General features: G+C 32.0%; 1 protein-coding gene and 1 long non-coding RNA gene across 5 annotated transcripts in view; both read left to right on the top strand.

Annotated features, from left to right (window-relative positions):
* The window catches only part of LOC127708856 (calcium/calmodulin-dependent protein kinase type II delta chain-like), a 126,062-nt gene that overhangs the window by 28,177 nt on the left and 77,517 nt on the right, over window positions 1–20,368 (top strand). For all 4 annotated transcript variants that reach the window (XM_052214021.1, XM_052214023.1, XM_052214022.1 and 1 more), the window contains exons 4-6: window positions 679–733; window positions 9,570–9,635; window positions 16,129–16,201. In XM_052214021.1, the coding sequence (XP_052069981.1) occupies window positions 679–733; window positions 9,570–9,635; window positions 16,129–16,201 (194 nt within the window). The remainder of the gene's footprint in view (window positions 1–678; window positions 734–9,569; window positions 9,636–16,128; window positions 16,202–20,368) is intronic.
* Window positions 11,532–13,256, top strand: LOC127708871 (uncharacterized). The gene is made up of 2 exons (XR_007985412.1): window positions 11,532–11,984; window positions 12,146–13,256. It is a non-coding gene; the product is annotated as an uncharacterized LOC127708871 (long non-coding RNA).

The following is a 20,368-nucleotide window of genomic DNA, read 5'->3' as shown; positions in this document are numbered from 1 at the left end:
CACCATGGCCGAGAGAAACAGCACAGAAAATGAAAAGTAAGATATTGGCAGAAAGCTAGCTTAAAAGTGTATAAAATAAGGTGACTGTGGGTTGGTTACACTGCCCTGATCAACTAATACTCAAAATGGAGTAGTCTTGGAAATTCAGTTGTGACAGAACTAATGTATTAAAGATTCAGTAAAGAATTCTTAGAAGTTTATTTTTATAGATATGTTAATTCTCACCTTAAGTAATTTCAGTAAACTATACTACAGGGATTAGTCTGATCTTAGTAATCCCAATAAAGGATACAAAAGAGATTAGTCTCCAACTCCGAAATAGATTCCAGTTTGTCTGCAATATATTCATTACATGTTGTCACATGATTAGTTTGAAGGTATATGGAACAACGTTCTTCAATTTGAATAAAGCATTCAGTTTTGCTCTATCATAAACTTTCTGTTTTAAAGAATTTTTGAGATCTGCTGGTTTTGTCAGATTGATGCACAGTTTATAAAATATGAAGGCTAAAATTTCAATGGCTGATGGAATAATTACCAGAACAGAAAGTAAAACGTAGTGTTGTTAGATCCTTGTAAGTAAAGCTTGGACACCGGATCTGTATTTTAATCAGATTGGATGTGAATCAAATGTATTGATATGTCGGTTGAATGCTTAAACTTAATTTCTAATTTCAGTACGATTACATGACAGTATACAAGATGAAGGTTGTCATTATTTAGTTTTTGATTTGTAAGTATACAGTTTGTACACGATGCTAAAAACCACAACACACAGACAGAGTACTAATTTGGGCAGTGAATCATTTGCTGTTCTAGAGTTATGCCCTTGCTAACTTGGAAAATTGCAAAACTTAAGCGGAGGCATTCCTGTCCTCAGACACCAGACACATTCTTCTTTTATTAACAAGAAAAACCTTTAATTATTCTGGAATCTGCTATGACAACATTCTCCAGTTTTTCAACTCTGATTTATAACTTCTATTTTACAAAAAGCTACTTACCACTATCCATTTACCCACAACATGAAGTTATAGCTACTTTATTTATTGGATCATAGATTTTCAGACATGATCCAACTTACAACTGGCATGGTTACCACTACTTAATAAATAAAAATAATTGATGAAGAAAACCTCATTTGTAACGAAAAGACTAGTTACTTCAGGTTTTAATTATCTCGCCTTGACGGAGTAAAAAAGTGAGACATAGGTATGCTGTTTCCGGTGTTGGTGACGGCGGCGGCGGCGTCAACAATGTATTAGTTTGTGGTTAGGTCTAGTTCATGGTGAACCACTAGTGGTAGGTCAGTGATATTTTGTATGCAGTTGTATAAGTATTGGCACATCTCATTACCATGGAGATTATTTGGCCCCGCCCCCTCAGTCAAGGTCTATTGACTTTGAAACTTTGCTTAATTTACATGTATTAGTTTGTGATAAGGTCAGTTTATGGGGAACCACTATTGGTAGGTCAATGGTATTTGGTATGCAGTTGTATAAGCATTGGCATATCTCATTTCCATGGAGATTATTTGGCCTCGCCCCCTCATTTATGGTCTATTGACTTTGAAACTTTTGCTTAGTTTTCATGTATTAGTTTGTGATTAGGTCAGTTTAAGGGGAACTATTAGTGGTAGGTCAATGATAATTGGTATGCAGTTGTATAAGCATTAGCTTCAACATGTTACCTTGCTCAGATGGTTTAAAGACAAACTAGTTTGTAAGGCTCCCGTACAATAAACCCGCGTCAGCAACACTCAGAAACCAATTGTGGATGGGTGAGTGTCACCTGCTGCCCAGACGTCCGAGGGCTATGTGTATCAGTTTTAGTGCAATTTGAAGTCATCTACTACAGAGTCCATGATTCATCTACCAGCAACACATTGCCATGGTTAGTGGGCTGCCCAGCTGATCAACCTGGCCCTGAAAGCAGCCGTTGTGGAGTCCATACTGCAAAGAAACATCAAAATAGTAAAAAACCAAAATCAAAACAACTCACGTAAACCAAGATGGCCGCCTACCAAAATGGCGCCTTCCACCTGTTCCTGACCAACTGCAACAGAAAATATTTAATGCTCAACAATCGCCTCTGGGTAAGAGCTGACCAAGTGAGGGCTGTATAGCCAGTCATGGTCTATTGACTTTGAAACTTTTGCTTAGTTTACATGTATAGACGGGTTTATTCACGTCTTATCTCAAAAACATGTGCGCTGCCATTAAGAGGTCACGTGGTGCGTCGGCCATAGCACTCGTGAATGATAACGCACGTGCAATCAATAATCTATATAGTCTATATAATTATCGGTCATTTATAACGTTTTTGTTTCACATATTTCATGTTTATATGACCATGGCAAGTAACGAAAAATATAGGAAAGGGGGTGGAAATTCTTGTGCTGTTAATGGATGTTCTAATAATCGTCGTAAATTAAATGATTGGAACGTATCATTTTGTGAATTACATGGACAAAATCACGAAGACTGTTCTTGTTTGGTTCCATTTAAACTACATGTTATGCCCGCTAATGAGACAAAACGATTACAGTGGATTAAAGCTTTAAATAGAAAAACACTTCCAAAGCAAGTATTCGTATGCTCGGATCACTTTCTAGACGGAGCTCCGACGGAACAAAATCCTTTCCCGAAATTAAATCTTGGGTATGAATGCCAGACAACCCCCGGTAGACGTAAACTGTCGAGACAAGAACCAGAGAGTAGAAAAAGAAAACGTTTACTAGAAGAAAGCAGTAGTACCGAGACGTGTGTTAACATTAATCAGACTGAAGGACCGTCTAGTTCTGAACTGCTTCCAGAAGCTTTTTGTGATTTTAATGTGGTTAATCCACCTACGGCATCAGTTGGAACACAATATGTCGATTCTGATTATATGACTTCTCAGGATCACATGTATTCAAAACCCTGGTCGGACACACAGAATACCTTTACTCAAACAAATACGGCGTTAACTGAAGAAAAGGGGGTTCAAATTAAAATTGAAAGTAGCGCTATGTCCGCAAAAATAAGTATAGTAACGGACAGTGACTCTTTGTTATATACTGGTGTAAGTAAAGAAGTGTTCTTTACGTTAGCAGAGGTTATGTCAGAAGTAAATACATTTAACTTTCAACTTGAAGTCGCAGACCAGTTACTACTAGTGTTGATGAAACTTAAACTAAACTTGCTGTTTGATGACTTAGCTCGTAGATTTGGAATTTCTAAAAGTTTAGCTAGTAAAATGTTTAATGCTTGGATGCCAGTCCTTGCAGAAAAACTTAAGGACTTAGTTGCATGGTTGCCGAGGGAAACAATACGAGCATGTTGTCCCGAATCTTTCCGAGAAAATTACCCTCGCACCACTGTAATAATAGACTGTGCCGAAACATTTATACAACGACCTACGAACTTGAAAACTAGAAGTGAAACTTTCAGTAATTACAAGTCGCACAATACCGCAAAATATTTAGTTGGAATATCTCCACATGGACAAATAATGTTTATTTCCAAAGCTTTTGGCGGCAGAGCTAGTGACAAGTTTATCGTGGAAAAGAGTGGATTTTTAAACTATTTATTGCCGGGAGACGAAGTAATGGCAGATCGTGGATTTACAATTGAAGATTTTCTTTTTCCTCGTCGTGTAAAATTAAACATTCCTGCATTTACAAAATGCAAACCCCAGCTTTCCAATGAAGATGTCACAACTACTAGACGTATTGCACATGTACGAATACATGTAGAGCGTGCTATTCGTAGACTGAAAGTTTTTAAAGTTTTAAGTGGAACTGTACCAGTGTCGTCTTTAAAGAATTTTTATGACATTCTTATTGTTTGTTCTGCATTGGTAAATTTGAGATCAGATTTAATACGGGATGTCAATGTAGATACGGATTGAATATAATTACATTGTAAATTGTATTTTTTGTCCTTCATTTTTTTTTATTACATTTTTATTCAACCTTCAGATTGTTTTATTTTAATTAATTGATTTCCATAATTGACTTGATTGAAAGAATTCAGGAAGTGTGATATATGTCAATGAGACTGTAACCCAACAATAAAAGTTAGATTAAATCATCAAAAACTCTTCAATGAAAAGTGGACTAAATCTCCTGTCTTGGATGTCATTAAATGTAAGTGTGTATAAACTAGCTTGGAGACGATAATTCCTGGTCTTCTTATTATTATTGTTGTTATGAACAATGTAAAAGATAGTTGTATATTAAATTATATATATATACTGGTAATCATAGACCTGCTCATTACTTTTTATTATTAAATTGTATCGAATTATAAGCATCTGGACTTATCAACATGATCAAAGTAGGAATTACGGGTCTCCTGAAGTGAACTCCTGGGGTAATACATTACGTTTACATGTGAAGGTAAACAAGTCAACACTGTTTGCCTTTCCAACTGTGATTATCCCTAGTAAATTACACACATGTCTATGAAGTCTGCTTGTCCAAACATCAACATTGCATACCAATGTGTTATCTCATTAATATGAGATAATTATCAAATTTAAGAATTGTTTTTCAGACTAGTGTACATGTTTACTCCATGTAATTATATATAACTAAACATTTAATTCAAAATGCTATTTATTAAGTGTGTGATTTTGCATGCACTTTTACTAAACATGCTAAACGATGACCTAGATTAAGTGATAGTGTTTAACGTCCAGTGGTAAATATTACATGAATATTGCGATGAGAATATGTTACTGTTATACATTCCTTGTACTATTAACCAGTTGAGCTAAATCAGTGGTTGTCATTGGTTCATGTCGGTCATATTTGGTTTTTGTAGATTCTTTTGTGATAAATTAGGCTGTTTGTTTTCTCAATTGAATATAATTGTTTCATAATTTTTTTTATGTTTGGGCCTTTCATTTATTATGGGTCTTTCTCATTGTTGACAGTGGATATTTGTCTCATTGGCAATCATACCACATCTCCTTATTTTTATATTAATATACTGTATTATTACAAGGACACATTGTTTAACTCTGAGTCAACTAGTCTTTACTTCTAAACCTACATATACATTGTAAATTCTGTCAAAAATATACACATGTATACTGTATGTGTGCTTAGCAGAGATGTCTGACCTGGTAGGGGTTTAAATCCTTAACTTCCTTGGCCATACATTGATTTACAAGTACAAATGCTTACAGGGTCAATCTGAATCTTAAGATAAAATGAACAACTTAAAGCTTTAGACCATAAAATTATTATTATTGTAAAAATCTATCTCATAAAATTACAAAACAGTCTACTGAAAGTGAGACGATCACTGTCTACTTCATCAACAATTCTGGGAATCATTTTTCTCACATAAAAGTCTTTTAATCTTTGGACTTGTTCACGAACATATTCCTGGTCATAATCGACATTTATTAAAATAAAGTCATCCGGACACCTCCACAGGTACAGTTTGCCTTTTCGAAGGCCAGTACAGTACATAGTCAATTGAATCTGCATGTAATAACCCCTACTTCCTTTGACTTTTATTTGATAATGTCCTTCTGGGGTTTTAATTACATCATATTTCCCACCATTTATCAGTTCTTCAAGTGTATTCAATTTTGTTGGAACTGGACATTTAACCTCAAGTAATGTGTCACCATTTAAAATTCCATCTGGACTACTAGAAAGCCACTGTTCCTCAGTTGAGACATACATGCCGGTATCTATAATAATATTTCCCAGTGACCGTAGGTTCTCTTTAGCCACAGGTTCCTGCTGCGTACCATGTCTCGTATATTTGTTCCCTGTAAATTTGGGATGCAAATGTTCCCTAATAAATGCTGTTGCATCAGTTGTGTCTTTAATTGGCACTTTAGTTGCACTGCTTGCAGTTATGTGCAATTTCCTTGCATCTTTCCATAAAACACTGCTACTTTGACCTTTTGTTCCAAGTTCCAGGTTTTTCCTTTTTGTGTCATTAAGTTCAATATATTTATTGAAAAAGGTATAACATTTCCTACATGAACTAATAGAAGTATGTTCGCCATGCTCCTCTTGGATTATCACATTAGACATAGGTGTACAATTAAAACTTTTGTAAACAGTTGTTCCTTTTATTTCGAACAGTTTGGATATAGGTGAATTCTTTATAGCTGCCTTAAATTCTGCATCTGAGGAAAATAGAGGAGTGTCACGAACGCTCGGCACATAATCCTCATTATTTTCCATGACAGATTCGCCAACCTTGGGCTTCTTAAATGTTATATTGGAGAGTGCCTTTGGTTCCACATTCCTTGTGGTCCCTTTATTCCATTGAGCACTTTCATCAGTGCAGGCAATCCCAGTAAGACTATTTCTCACAGCATGTTCCAACTTCCAAAGAAGAGCCCCAACATGACTACACGCATGACATCGGCCTGCCATACACGAACACCATCCATTTTTCACTGTGCCATCTTGTGTAGAATGTACATAAACACTGTTCATTCTCGATACTGTTTGGGAAGAACGGACTTCTGCCCTCATTAAAAACGTATTGTCAGTATAAACATGGTGCGTAATAGCTCCGACATTTCCACTTTGAAAGTGATTATAACTTTGCAGGCTTTTGAAATTCTTCATTTCTTGACCATCGACAGCTTTTGACGAAATTAAAAAGTTGTACACATCACCGTACATAACATTTGGCCATACCCTCATATCGTCTGCCCATGTTGTTATTTTATCTAAGCCTGGTGGATTCAGATTATTCATTTTGGTTGTATCAACAATAAAATTATGTGTGTTCAGATAGCGTGCTTTCTCTAATGTTTACAATTTTTCACGACCTTAATGGCCCGAGAACACAGTTATTTCGTAGTGCATTTCTTTTAGACAATAAATTCAAATTAAAAAAATCGCACCTGCTCTATCTCAAAAAGATTTTTACAGTGTAGTGTACTACTATTGATACAAATAATATCAAAATTATAGAAACTTCTACCAGCTCTAACTCAAAATATTGACAATTCTGTGTTAAGGGGGGCTAAAATTCAGTTTGACAGCTTCAGACATTCTAATTTTTGACCTTTTTTAACTGGACCAAATCACTACTTAACATAAAGATTCAGCACCCAAATTTTTTTAACATGTAATTTCATCCCCTTACTTAATATTTCATGCATAAAATATCAAGAAATAAATTGGGAAAGTGTATCAAAAAAAAATGCAAGTTATACACTGTTCACACTAGGGACTATATTCGTAGACAACGAAAACCAAAGGACGATAACTGTGTCCTTGGACCTAATAGGATAGAAAGACTTGACCAATTTTAATAAAACTTTGCATGACCTAACCCTAGGCAATTATAAGATAGTTGGCCAAGTTTCATGGCCATAGAATATATATTATAGAAACTAGGGCCATTTTAATATTGAAATTTGGATGTTTATTTTTGACGTTTAAATCAAATATTTTCAACTGTCAAGATTTTGGCCTTAAAAATTTAAATGTTGCAAAAATTTGCTTTTTAAATACTCTTGAATTTAATATAATAAGTATTAAAAGCAACGGAACACTCATTTGATTTATCAGATTTATTACAGTTATTCAAAAGTCAAATTTATATGAGCCTGTGCCTGAAAATAGAGATTTTCGAATTAAGGGAAGCCTTACATAAACATGCATTTTTTTCAACCAATTTGAAGTTTTTGAAGTTTTTTATCCATACATTATTCTTTCATATATATTAAATGTACTTTAAATGTAAAGAAAAGTTACAAAAAGCATACCACATGAGTATAAAATGGTCTTAGGCCATGTAAGACTGAGAATTATTTAGAGTCGATTTAGGCCGTAGCCCATATTTACATATAAAAATGCACACAGAGGCTATAAGACATTGAAATTTGTTACTTTTTGCTCATTTCTATGCTAAGATGTCATGATACAAGAAGTCTAATTGCAAAAGGACTCTTGAATTCAACTTTTTTTTGCAGACAGTATGGTCTGTTGACCAGTTTTTCACTTTTCAATGGAAAACTTGCATGTAGTTTTAGTCTCATTTGGCATATATTTGAACCACTTACTATCCTAAAGAAAAAAAATTATGGTAGCATATGAAATGAATAGGGTGTACTGATCATTGTAAAGTGTTTTTTTTACAGATTTAGTGAAATATTTGTGATGGACTACAGATTTTATGTACAAAGCTCTTCACATTTCACATACATCAAACAGGCCGTTTAACCAGGGACATAAATACAAATATTCTGCACATTTTTTCTGTGATAATATACTTTTCTCTAGATTGCGAGTTCACAAATGGTTAATTAAATTTGATTTAAGCATAGAAACACAAATATCAGGAACATAAAAAGCTGTCAGATAGAAAGTCAGCATGGCTCTTGGGCATAAAATGGAAACTGCTTTAAAATGCTTATTTTAGCCGTATAATGCCAAAATGGGACATTTTAACAGAATTTCTGTCAAACAAAGATGTAAATCCTTTACTTTTATCGAGTTTGACAAATTAAAACCAGCAAACCATTCAGGAAAGTTGCCAAAGTACAGAATCTACATTCACGGAATCCATCTCTTAGGCCCGAGAACACAGTTATTTCGTAGTGCATTTCTTTTAGACAATAAATTCAAATTAAAAAAATCGCACCTGCTCTATCTCAAAAAGATTTTTACAGTGTAGTGTACTACTATTGATACAAATAATATCAAAATTATAGAAACTTCTACCAGCTCTAACTCAAAATATTGACAATTCTGTGTTAAGGGGGGCTAAAATTCAGTTTGACAGCTTCAGACATTCTAATTTTTGACCTTTTTTAACTGGACCAAATCACTACTTAACATAAAGATTCAGCACCCAAATTTTTTTAACATGTAATTTCATCCCCTTACTTAATATTTCATGCATAAAATATCAAGAAATAAATTGGGAAAGTGTATCAAAAAAAAATGCAAGTTATACACTGTTCACACTAGGGACTATATTCGTAGACAACGAAAACCAAAGGACGATAACTGTGTCCTTGGACCTAATGGCGACCGGATATCGATGACCTCGTGCGGACATGTGCAATACTAAGGGGGATAATTAGAAAGACCCGTCTATTAGTTTGTGATTAGGTCAGTTTAAGATGAACCACTAATGTTAAGTCAATGATATTCGGTATGCAAATGGATTGGCATTTGCAAGTTTCATTTCCATGGAGATTATATAACCCCACCCCCTAATTATGGTTCATTAACTTTGAAACTTTTACATAGTTTACAAGTTAATGTTTATGTTTACGTTTGTTTAAAGGGAACAACTTATGAAAAGTCAATGGTATTTGGTTTGCAGTTGTATTAGCATTGGCACATCTCATTTCCATGGAGATTGTTTAGCCCTGTACCTTCAGTCATGGTTCATTGACTTTGAATATTTGCATAACTTACATGTTAAAGTATTGCTATTTTAATTTCAACATTTGCATTATCAAAATAACAAATAGGCGAGACATATCTCTGTGTTAACAGTTTATTTTCTTTTTCTTTTTAGGATAACTAACTGACAGTGAATTATTTGAAGATATAGCTATATATAGTTGTGTTTTCTTTTTAGGGTAACTGGTGGTGAATTATTTGAAGATATAGTTGCTAGAGAATTTTATAGTGAAGCAGATGCCAGGTATACTTATTACACACACATATCTACTGTAAAGCTTAATAATACATAGTCATTGTTCAATCATTAGAATATTTTCATTTAAAAGCATTTTCTTCACACAGAAATTTCATTCATGTAGCTACAAAGTGTAGTTGGCAATCATACCACATCTCTTTATTTTTGTATTTCAAAATGGTATACATACATATTTTTAAAGAGTGTCAACACTATCAAAAATTTGTTTTAAAAATTATGTGTTATGGAATTTAGTTTCAAGAATTAAAAGGATCTGAATTCAATTAATTTTATGAAGAGTTTCTTGAAATAGATATAAACATGTCCGAAATCTGATGCTTTTGCTCGATAAAATCACAGTCTTTCATTCATTGATGTCTAATTCTTGTGTATTTCTTAAATATAACTATAAAATGAGGTTACTATTATAAGAAAATGTGATAAATTCACAAATTTAAAAAAAAAACGACTATCAAATAAAATTACATCTCCTTCATAGATTCTTTGTTTTATGCTCAGTTTAATAGTGTCCATCTACCTTGACAGACTTGAGAAAGATTTTTTGGGGGTTTTTGATTATGAAAAAATCAAAACATTTACTAAGGTCTGGATGAGGGTCATTCTTTATTCTTTAAACCCTTTTCTCTATTCTTTAATTCTTTAAACCCCTTTTCTCTGTTCTTTATTGATTTTTCCCATTATTCTCTTATCTTTATATTTTTACACCCCTTTATTCTCTATTCTTATATGTTTTTTGCCTTTTTTTCCTTTATTGTGAACTTTTTGCCCATTATCCTCTTTTCTGTAAACCTCATCCAGAACCTCAATAATGTATAATACAGAATTTTGATAGTTTAACAAGAGTATATGAAAAGAGATACTTTCATGGCAACTTGTTCTAAATATTTTTTTTTTTTTTTTTTTTTTTTTTTTTAACGACATTATATATTTATTCACCAAATATGCTTGTTACATTGTTACACCAAGAAACCAAGCATTTCTTGATGTATCCTGTTATATTCCACTGATTACCCAGGTTAGTAGTCAGCTGCTGGTATATATGTATATATTATAATAATATGTATAAATTTCTTGAAATACAATTTTACAACATTTTAATGCATTATGTTTTATTCTATTCAATCGTCTAAACTTCTTTTTAGTGACTTAAGTAATGGATTAAATTTCATTGTTCTGTTTTCGTTATATCTTTTAATGTATTCTTGAACAAAAATTTGATAAACATTTACATTTGTCAATTTCTGATTAGATACATAATATGATTTATAAATAGAAAAACCTAAAATTGTTAGGAAATAATTCAGACCAAAATAATTTTTGTCAAAAATTTTATATCCGAAGACTAATTGCTTTAACGATATTCTAAAATTTAAATTTGATTTTATCATTAACTCATAAATACTTTTCCAAAATTTTTCTAAAAATCGACAAGAAATAAAAAAGTGGTTATAATCTTCTTCTTCGTTACATACATTACATAGACCGTCATTCTTCTGTTTCCATTTAAACAATAAGTGTTTTGTTGGTAATATGAATTGTAAAAGTTTCCATCTATATATTTTTAACTTATTCTCTTCTAAATAATGAAACATGAAAACATATAGTTGGTTAATACTAAGGTTCTCATTAATTTGTAAAATACGCATCCATTTGCTAACACCAATTGATGGTTCAATTTTATCTTTACAAATTGACTTATATAATATATTTGTTGAAAAGCTTGAAGCCTCAATGTAATTTCCTTTCCAGATCAGTTTCTGTCTAGGAATATTTACAATACTTTTAATAGAATTTTCAGACTTTAACATCTGAAGCCAGTCTTTTGGGATGGCTTTTTTTAAAATATTTATTTCTGCAATCCAATTATTCTTGCAGTCTAATTTTTATACGACCGCAAAAAAATTTTTGTGGTCGTATATTGGTATGACGTTGGCGTCGTCGTCCGAATACACATTAGTTTTCGCACTCTAACTTTAGTTTAAGTGAATGGATCTCATTGAAATTTTACCATAAGGTTCAATACCACAAAAGGAAGGTGGGGATTGATTTTGGGGGTTATGGTACTAACAGTTAAGGAATTAGGGGCCAAAAGGGGCCAAAAATAAGCATTTTTGTAACTTCCAGACATAACTTGTGTGTAAGTGTATGGATCTCTCTGACATTGTACCACAAGGTTCCATATCACAAAGGGAATGCTGGGATTGATTTTGGGGGTAATTGTCTCCAAATTTTAGGAATTAGGGGCCAAAAAGGGGCAAAAAACAAGCATTTTTCTAGTTTCATGACAATAACTTGTTTGTAAGTGTATGGATCTTTATGAAATTGTACTACAAGGTTCCATATCACAAAGGGAATACTGGGATTGATTTTTGGGGTAATTTCCTCCAAATATTAGGAATTAGGGGCCAAAAAGGGGCAAAAAACAAGCATTTTTCTAGTTTCATGACAATAACTTGTTTGTAAGTGTATGGATCATTATGAAATTGTACTACAAGGTTCCATATCACAAAGGGAAGGCTGGGATTGATTTTGGGGGTTTTCCCTCAAAATTTTAGTAATTAGGGGCCATAAAAGGGCAAAAAAAACATGCATTTTTCTAGTTTCAGGACAATAACTTGTGTGTAAGTGTATGGATCTTTATGAAATTGTACTGCAAGGTTCCATATCACAAAGGGAAAGCTGGAATTGAGTTTGGGGGTAATTGCCCTAAACGTTTAGGAATTTGGGGCCAAAAAGGGGCAAAAAAACAAGCATTTTTCTAGTTTCCAGACAATAACTTGTGTTCAAGTGTATGAATCTCTCTGAAATTGTACTGCAAGGTACCATACCACAAAGGGAAAGCTGGGATTGAGTTTGGGGGCGATGAATCATAAGGGGGTTCAAAAAATTGGGGGGGGGGATTTTTTTTTTCCTTTTTTTTTCTTTAACATTTTCCATTTTAAATTGGTTATTTCTGATTTATATATAAAAGCAAATAATAATGATATGGTTTGAATAGGCATACATGTGAACCTCCCGACGGGAGTACAATAATCCCGTTTTCAGGGGTCTCCTCCCCCCTCCCGTTGAAAAAATCCCGTGTATGAAATTTTTCATGAATGAAAAATTTCTGCCCAACATAACATCTCAGGCATCTGGTGTAACTGACATTACCTGAAGTTATATTTTACCTGTAAATCAATTAACATGCATAATTATATGGCTTCACTTGTCAGCTTGGGTGTCAAACATACTGGTAAGCAACGATTTTTACCTCAGGCTAACTGCCGTTGTGTAACAAAAACTGTGTATTTATTGGGTTACTTCCCTTGATTTATCCTGTTTTAAGTTACTTTCCTTTTAATAATGAAAATTTTTAAAAGAATATAAATAAAATATAAATTGAACAAATAATCATAAAAGGATGGTTATTAAATGATTTTAAATGTCTTAGGACAAATAAAAAAATAATAATTTGAAAATTATTTGAGGATTCTATACTTCCTTTTAAGGCTTAAATTGAAATTTATATAATAACTATGAGTATGACCCTAACTTTACAGATAGAATGAATTTCTGAGTTTGCAAATAAAAACTATTTGCAAGAGAAAAAAAAAAAAATAAAAACTATTTGCAGACAGCTAAACAAATGTTCTGGTTGCAATGATTGTTTTATAGAATATGAAGTAAAAAATTTAAAGAACATACTGGAAATAAACAATGTTAGATTGAACATGTAGAATATAAAGATGGAGAAACTTTATAAGTACAAGGGTACTATAAACATAATAAATTGGTTGGAAAGTTGAAGAAAACACACTTTAAAAGACCATTTTTACAGCACACGGTTACATTTACAACAAAATTAATGTCGATTAAAAACCTCCTGATCTGAGTCCTAATCTCCTGACCAAAATTTCCCAATCTCCTGATCCGAGTTTCACAGTCCATCACATGTATGAATAGGTAAATTGAAAATTTTTAAGTTCTTAGACCACTTTCATTCTGTGTCAGAAACCTATGCTGTGTCAAATATTTAATTACAATCCAAATTCAGTGCTGTATCAAGCTTGAATGTTGTGTCCATACTTGCCCCAACTGTTCAGGGTTCGACCTCTGCGGTCGTATCAAGCTGCGCCCCAGCGGAGCATTTTATTGCAGAATAAAATGTTGAGATATATTACCAGTGTCATCTATAATATCATTGACAAATATCAAGTTACTCTTAATCCAATTTTCAAAAATAATGGTTTTATTTTCAAAATTAATCAGTTTGTTCCCCCAAATTACCTGATTTCTTATTTCTGTGAAGTTGGTAGGTTTTTTTGTCTGTCCACCACCTGATATTACCCAACATTTAAATACTTCTCTATAAAATTCAGGGATGTGTTTTATATATTCTAGAATTTTCTTCTTTTCAAAATTCATCTTAAAAATCAACCAATTAATACCCACCACACTGAGATATTTTAATGGAATCAACTTCCAGTTTGAAATATCATTACTAATGTTCTAAATATTTGTTGTTGAGAAGAATACTAAAAGGAAACAATATTTTGGCTATTTTAATTTATACATATTTTATAGCAGAAAAATATTCTTACTTGCAGTGTTAGAGGCTTTCGAATTCTGATACTGATTTGAATATTCTCCATGAATATGCATGAATTTTGTTTCAGACAGGCTGTTTATACTACTGAAGAAATTTGACAGATTTTCTGGAATTCACTATCATAAATTAATTCAGGTACATTCAGAATAATATGTAAACTTGATCATTTCAGTCACTGCATTCAACAAATCTTAGAAGGTGTAAACCATTGTCATCAAAATTATGTTATACACCGAGATTTAAAGGTGGGTCTGCCGTCCAGTTCTTGTTGCATGTCCCCGCTGGCCAGTGATACTGTAGTCATATGATTTCTTAAAGCTTAATGATTTAGGGTTTTGTGGTAGTGATGAAATAGCAGGAACCTCTGAATAAAAATTTTAAAAAATATGGAATTTTCAGCTTTGAAACACATGTAGTGAATGATATAGAATAAGATGATTTTTTTCCAAAAATTGAGCTCATAAGGAGCATAGTACAATATCCGACATTATTTTATATATATAAAGAAAGGTTTAATAATAATAAATATAGGAAGACGGTTCTTACTTAAACTTGGAAAAATTGTTTTTATGATCTATATCATATAATATTTTTGATGATAGTATGAGAAAACCAGGAAAAATAATTCAGTTGATTTTATTTTTCATTAGAAATGCTATTAAGACATGTGCTAAAGATATACGTATAACAGCTATCTTATTTTAAGTCAATATCTTTACAATATCAGAAATTTTATGTAGGACTTGTTCATTTTTCTTTACTTCTTTCATGATTTTGATTTAAAGACAGTGGGCATATTAAAAGACATGTAATTGGTTTAAATTCCATAAAAGATTTTGGTCACTTTCCTGCTTGACGCTGTAAATATCTGATAAATTGTTTAAAATAGAAGTTATAGGAATTGACGTATGATAGAATAGTAATTGATATTTCCTTTACACAAATAATCTGACTTTTATCCATGATACTATTGATGGAAATCATGTTGACACAGGTATTTTTTTTTATTTAGTAACAATTAATAATAAAATCAATGTTTCATGAGTGGTTAGGTTTATATTAAGTAAATTCATGAAGGCTAAATTGTTAAAAAAAAAAACGGAAAAAAATCCGTATTAAATGATTTAATGTAGGATTTTTCTTATTAGCCCCATCACCAAAATTATATATGAAGCTGATTCTTTGTAAATAGTTTTGTGTTTGTTGTCAGACATAAATTTCTGCAGTTTTTCTACAGCACTTCTTTGCAAAGCTTAACTGTGTAGGCTGTTTTGCAGTATGGCATATTTGCTAGCTTGAGTGAAATTTGAATGATTGAAGCTGTGGTTATTTTATTCTGCTTTGATATTAGAAAAAAAAACATCTTTTATAGAAAAATAATCATTAGGGATTTGATAAGTTAGTGAATTAGTTAAATAAGACAATTTTTACGAAATCAGATACTAGAAAGGGATTTTGGTCTTAGGCTATGGCCATGATAATGTTGTTTTTAATACAGATTTTAATGAAGAATACAAATGCAAATTGATAGGTAAATTAAGATAAAACAATCAATAAGGATTAAGAAATCATATGGCAATTAACAAATGAATGTGCCTAACCTAGTGTACAAATCATCAATCTTATGTTTAACTTATGTTTTATCTCATAACATTTTCATTTGACACAAAAGCATTTGCTGTATATTGAATGAAATACAAATTTCTCAGGAAAATTTCAAATTGAATTTTGAGAGATTATGAACTAGCTTTTGACAAATATTTCCATGAATATGTTATGAGTTAGAAGATAAGTTATGGTGTAGAAGCTGACGATAGATTAGGCCGCATGGCCTCTTTCAGCTATTGAGCTATTGTAACATTGTAGTCTGGTAACTTGTTATTTCAGTCACTGCATGCAGCAAATTTTAGAGAGTGTTAACTATTGTCACGAACATGGAATCGTTCATCGAGATTTAAAGGTAAGTTAGATGTCCTTTTTTTGTCATAAATGTTGTAACCGAAGATCCAGTGTCAGTATTTCTACAGAAATTTTGTGAATAATGTGTACCCAATGTAGCCCCTTTTGTTTATACCACATACAACAAAGTTGTAACATATAATTATATATAAGGGCTATTCCATTCAAATGAATGGGGGAGGGAAAGGAAGGAAAATTTTGGGACATTGGTCATTAAGGTTGTATGTCCATTTGATGCATGCAAAATTACTTAAATATGTTGGTTGTGGGGGAATATATTTTGGAAGTCCATTCCAACCCTCTAAATCCAATTTAATGGAATAGTCTTAATGTTTATGACTTGTTTGTCAATCTGTTTTTAGGAAGACTTGTACAAATAATAGAAATTTGGAATAAGTTCTTTTTTTCCGAAACTTGAAAGTTTATTTAAAAAAGAGTTTATGTTCAAATATCTAGATTATTATTGGAACAGCTTTTGACTGAATGTCATATTCTGGTACTTGTCACAAAGACTAAGGAATGAGTTGCTAGGAGCACGACTGTTTCTGCCTATATAGGCTGAAAATCCAACCTCTATTTAAATTCCTAATGCCAACAAGATTTTTGAATTCTGGGCACATCAATAACATTTCCTGATTCAATTGAAATTGCAATTCCCAGAAGGAAAAGTCCTGACTAGAATATGTCCACCTGACAATTGATCTCCATCTCATGCTTCAGTGGTCAGGTGTTTTTTTGGAACATAGTCTGTTCCAAAGTTACTAAACATGATAGGTATTCAATATTTGGTATGCTGTTATTGGAAAGGTATATAATCTTGATCAGTTGTATTAAGTTTAAGTTCTCAAAAAAATTTACATAGCTTGTACTATAAAGGTGTATTTTGTGGAATTTTGCAGTTGCATTATTTTGTGCTTAGCTAAAGCTGGAATCTTTATATAGACATTTTGCGATAAGTTACTTAGCATGCACAAATGACATTATAATGTGAACTTTTTAAATTATATGCCAAAGAACAGTCTTGGCCTGGGTTGGTGGTTAATTGAACAAGGAAATGTAATAATGTGAAATTAATACATTCTCAGGTTAAAGTTTTTGGTTTAGGCAGTTTGCCATGTAGTTGTGGTCACATCAACTTGAAACTTAGTACACACATATATATATATGCTCAGTATGATGTTTACTACATGTATTCCAATTATTTGCCAAATGACCCAGTTTCATAGTTCACTGAACATAGAAATATAACAGAGCAGAACATCCTGTCCTATGGACACAGACTCTTGTACGTATGTACATATGTGAAAGTTTCTATATGCAGCATTGAATAACACTTGAAAGGAACAAAATTTAACCGAATACACTTGATTTCAATCTTTACCATTGTATTGTTTTGGTTCAAGTGCAAAGTTTAGTTTTGTTATCAATTTCATACAAAACATCAACAAAAAAGCATTCAGCTCTAATTAGATGTATTTTTTCAAATGGACAATCCAACAACCCAAGAAGTTATATATGATTGTTAATTTGGAAACGTCTTTTGCTTTTCATCATAGCTCTACTGTAAAAGGAAATATCAAATTATGAGCGAATTCATTTTAGAGACTACAAGATGAAAGATCAGTTTTATGATTCTTTATCCAGATATTACAGAATAATATTAGCATAGTTATACCTCGCCTTATTCCAGAGACTTAGAGATTTATATTTGGATGTCAAAATGTCACGAAAAAGAAACTAGGACGTGGCATTTGTATGTCAGTATGTTACATCCTCCACGAGTAATTGGAAGTAGGTCACATTCTGTCTGGGTAGATATAATTAGAGATATGACTGTAATCTCTCAGAATATAATGCCAGTTCCATGTCTATTTTGAATGTACATGTTCTGTCAGAACTATTTCTATATATCTACGTGCTATGAATAAGAGTCAGGTTTACAGCTATTTGTCAGAGATTATATTGACCTTTAACCTTGTAAGTTGGTATCTTGCTATTGTGGTTTAACAGCATTTGTTATGTTTTACATGCTTGTTGAATTTTGTTTAAAATAATGTATGTTGTAGTTGAAGGTAATACAACATTTGTAAAAGGCCATATTGCATTCAACAGATTTTTCTGATAAATAATAGTTTATTATTTTCTCTCTGTATTTACTTTTCATAGCTTAAAATTAGGTCTAACAGCTGTAAAAGCCTGTGGTTGAATAGAAATGGATCTAAATATACTGTTAGTTCATGTTTAAGGTCATAAATGTCAAGGACAAGTAAATAGAAATACTATCAGTTCAAGGACATTTGTGGTAATTGAATAAATTGTTAGTTACAGAAGAGAAATTAGTATTGCTGTATAAATGTGTTAACTAGTTTTGTTTGTAACTTCTCCAAAAAATTTGATGTATTGCTAAAATTGAGAATGAAACTTTATGATGTTTTTCTATCACAGCAAATCTGTTCAGTGTTATGAATTATTTGTGAAACAAAACACTGTCAACTGCTTTTGAATAGATCAATACCCTCGTAAAAAGTAGTAATAGAATAAATGAAATCTTAGAAAAGCTGTGTTTTATATCCATCAGTAATAGAAGTCCACATTAAATGCTGGTTGTAGATTTGCTCTTCAGATCTTGTTGACAGAATGCTTTGATCATTGCATAATATTTGAGATTTACATGACCTGTATCTCACAAGAAATCACACCCTGAGGAAATTGCATATTAATGTGCCACCAATATTGATTATAGGCAGTAGAGTAATTCTAGGATGGCACACAGTTTGAAGGTTTGATGTCAGTGTTCTACGATTAACATCCAGAGACTTAATACAGTTTCATAGCAATGATGAAATTAAATTATTCATGGAATGATATTGTCAATGAAATGCACAAATTCCATTTATATGTTTACATATAATCAATGAGGCAGTGCGGTTAACATTCTTTGTATGTCTGTAATGAAGTTATAGGTAGATCATTTGTTTATCATTATATTCCCATCTGATAAAAAAGAATTGCTACTAATTTAATTTTCTTCGGTTCTTGATTTTTTACAGCTTTGTTGGGAATTTTTTAGTCCAGAAAAGAAATACAGTGCACTTTGTCAAATAAATATGGGCAACAGTCTCTGTTAAACCAAAGATTTCCTATCATCCTTTGAAAAGTCACATTAATTAAAAGTTGACATTTTGAATACCTCTCCATAATTCATGTATCTATACTTGCAACTTTAAAATTAAAGGTACTGATGGGGTATTTGTATTATTAGAGCAGTTTTAATCCATCGCAGAATGACATATTTATGCAGGTTTCATTGAATTGGATGTTGTATTTGAATATTGCCATTAAGATCAGATGTTCTCTTTTATGTATCAAAATAATTGTTAATTTTCATGCATGCATATTTTCTATGTAGTGGCATATTTAGAAGCAATAACAGATTAAGAAAAACATGACTCATCGATCTTTAGATTTAAAGTGGTAGTTTTTCCAAACTTTGCTATGATTATATAGAATTTTGAGAAAGTTTGAAGCTGCAGAATTTTGAGAAAGTTTGAAGCTGCCAAGATAAATGACATGTACTAAAATTTCACAATAAGAACAATGTTTACATAAACCATAGAAGTGCTAATGATTCATAACTCATATTGTTTTACTTGTCTGGTTAATTCATAAATTATGCAGTGGGTTTGTTCTCCAGACTTTTGCTGATGGCTTTGAGACATTTTAAATAACCCTGATATATAGAAATTAATGATAAGATAAGCATGTACATAATGTGTTAATGAATATTTTATTATTTCTTTATATATGTATGAATTTAATGCCATATGTTAAAATGTCAAAATTTTCAACACCTTTAATTCTATTTCAACCAAAAAAGTTCTCAAATAATGCTGAAATTATACATATGTTTGTTAATTGTAATACTAATGAATATCTGAATAAGATACTTTGTTGTCATGAAATCACTAACAACAGCAATCTCTTTGCCATTATTTATTTTCGATAAATGATAGTTTTTAACCTCTTTTGTGTTCCATTTTCTCACAGAATCTGTCAGAACCAACCTTATGTCCACCCAATTGCTTTCTTCTATGTGACATTTTCCCCGTAATTGAGCAGTCAGCATCATAGGAATATGGGAGGGCATAACATCGAAATTTTGTCTGGT

This window comes from Mytilus californianus, unplaced genomic scaffold (assembly GCF_021869535.1).
Source record: "Mytilus californianus isolate M0D057914Y unplaced genomic scaffold, xbMytCali1.0.p SCAF_7, whole genome shotgun sequence".
Taxonomy (NCBI): domain Eukaryota; kingdom Metazoa; phylum Mollusca; class Bivalvia; order Mytilida; family Mytilidae; genus Mytilus; species Mytilus californianus.
Note: the sequence above shows the minus strand (reverse complement) of the source record. Positions and strands in the feature narration are given on the sequence as shown.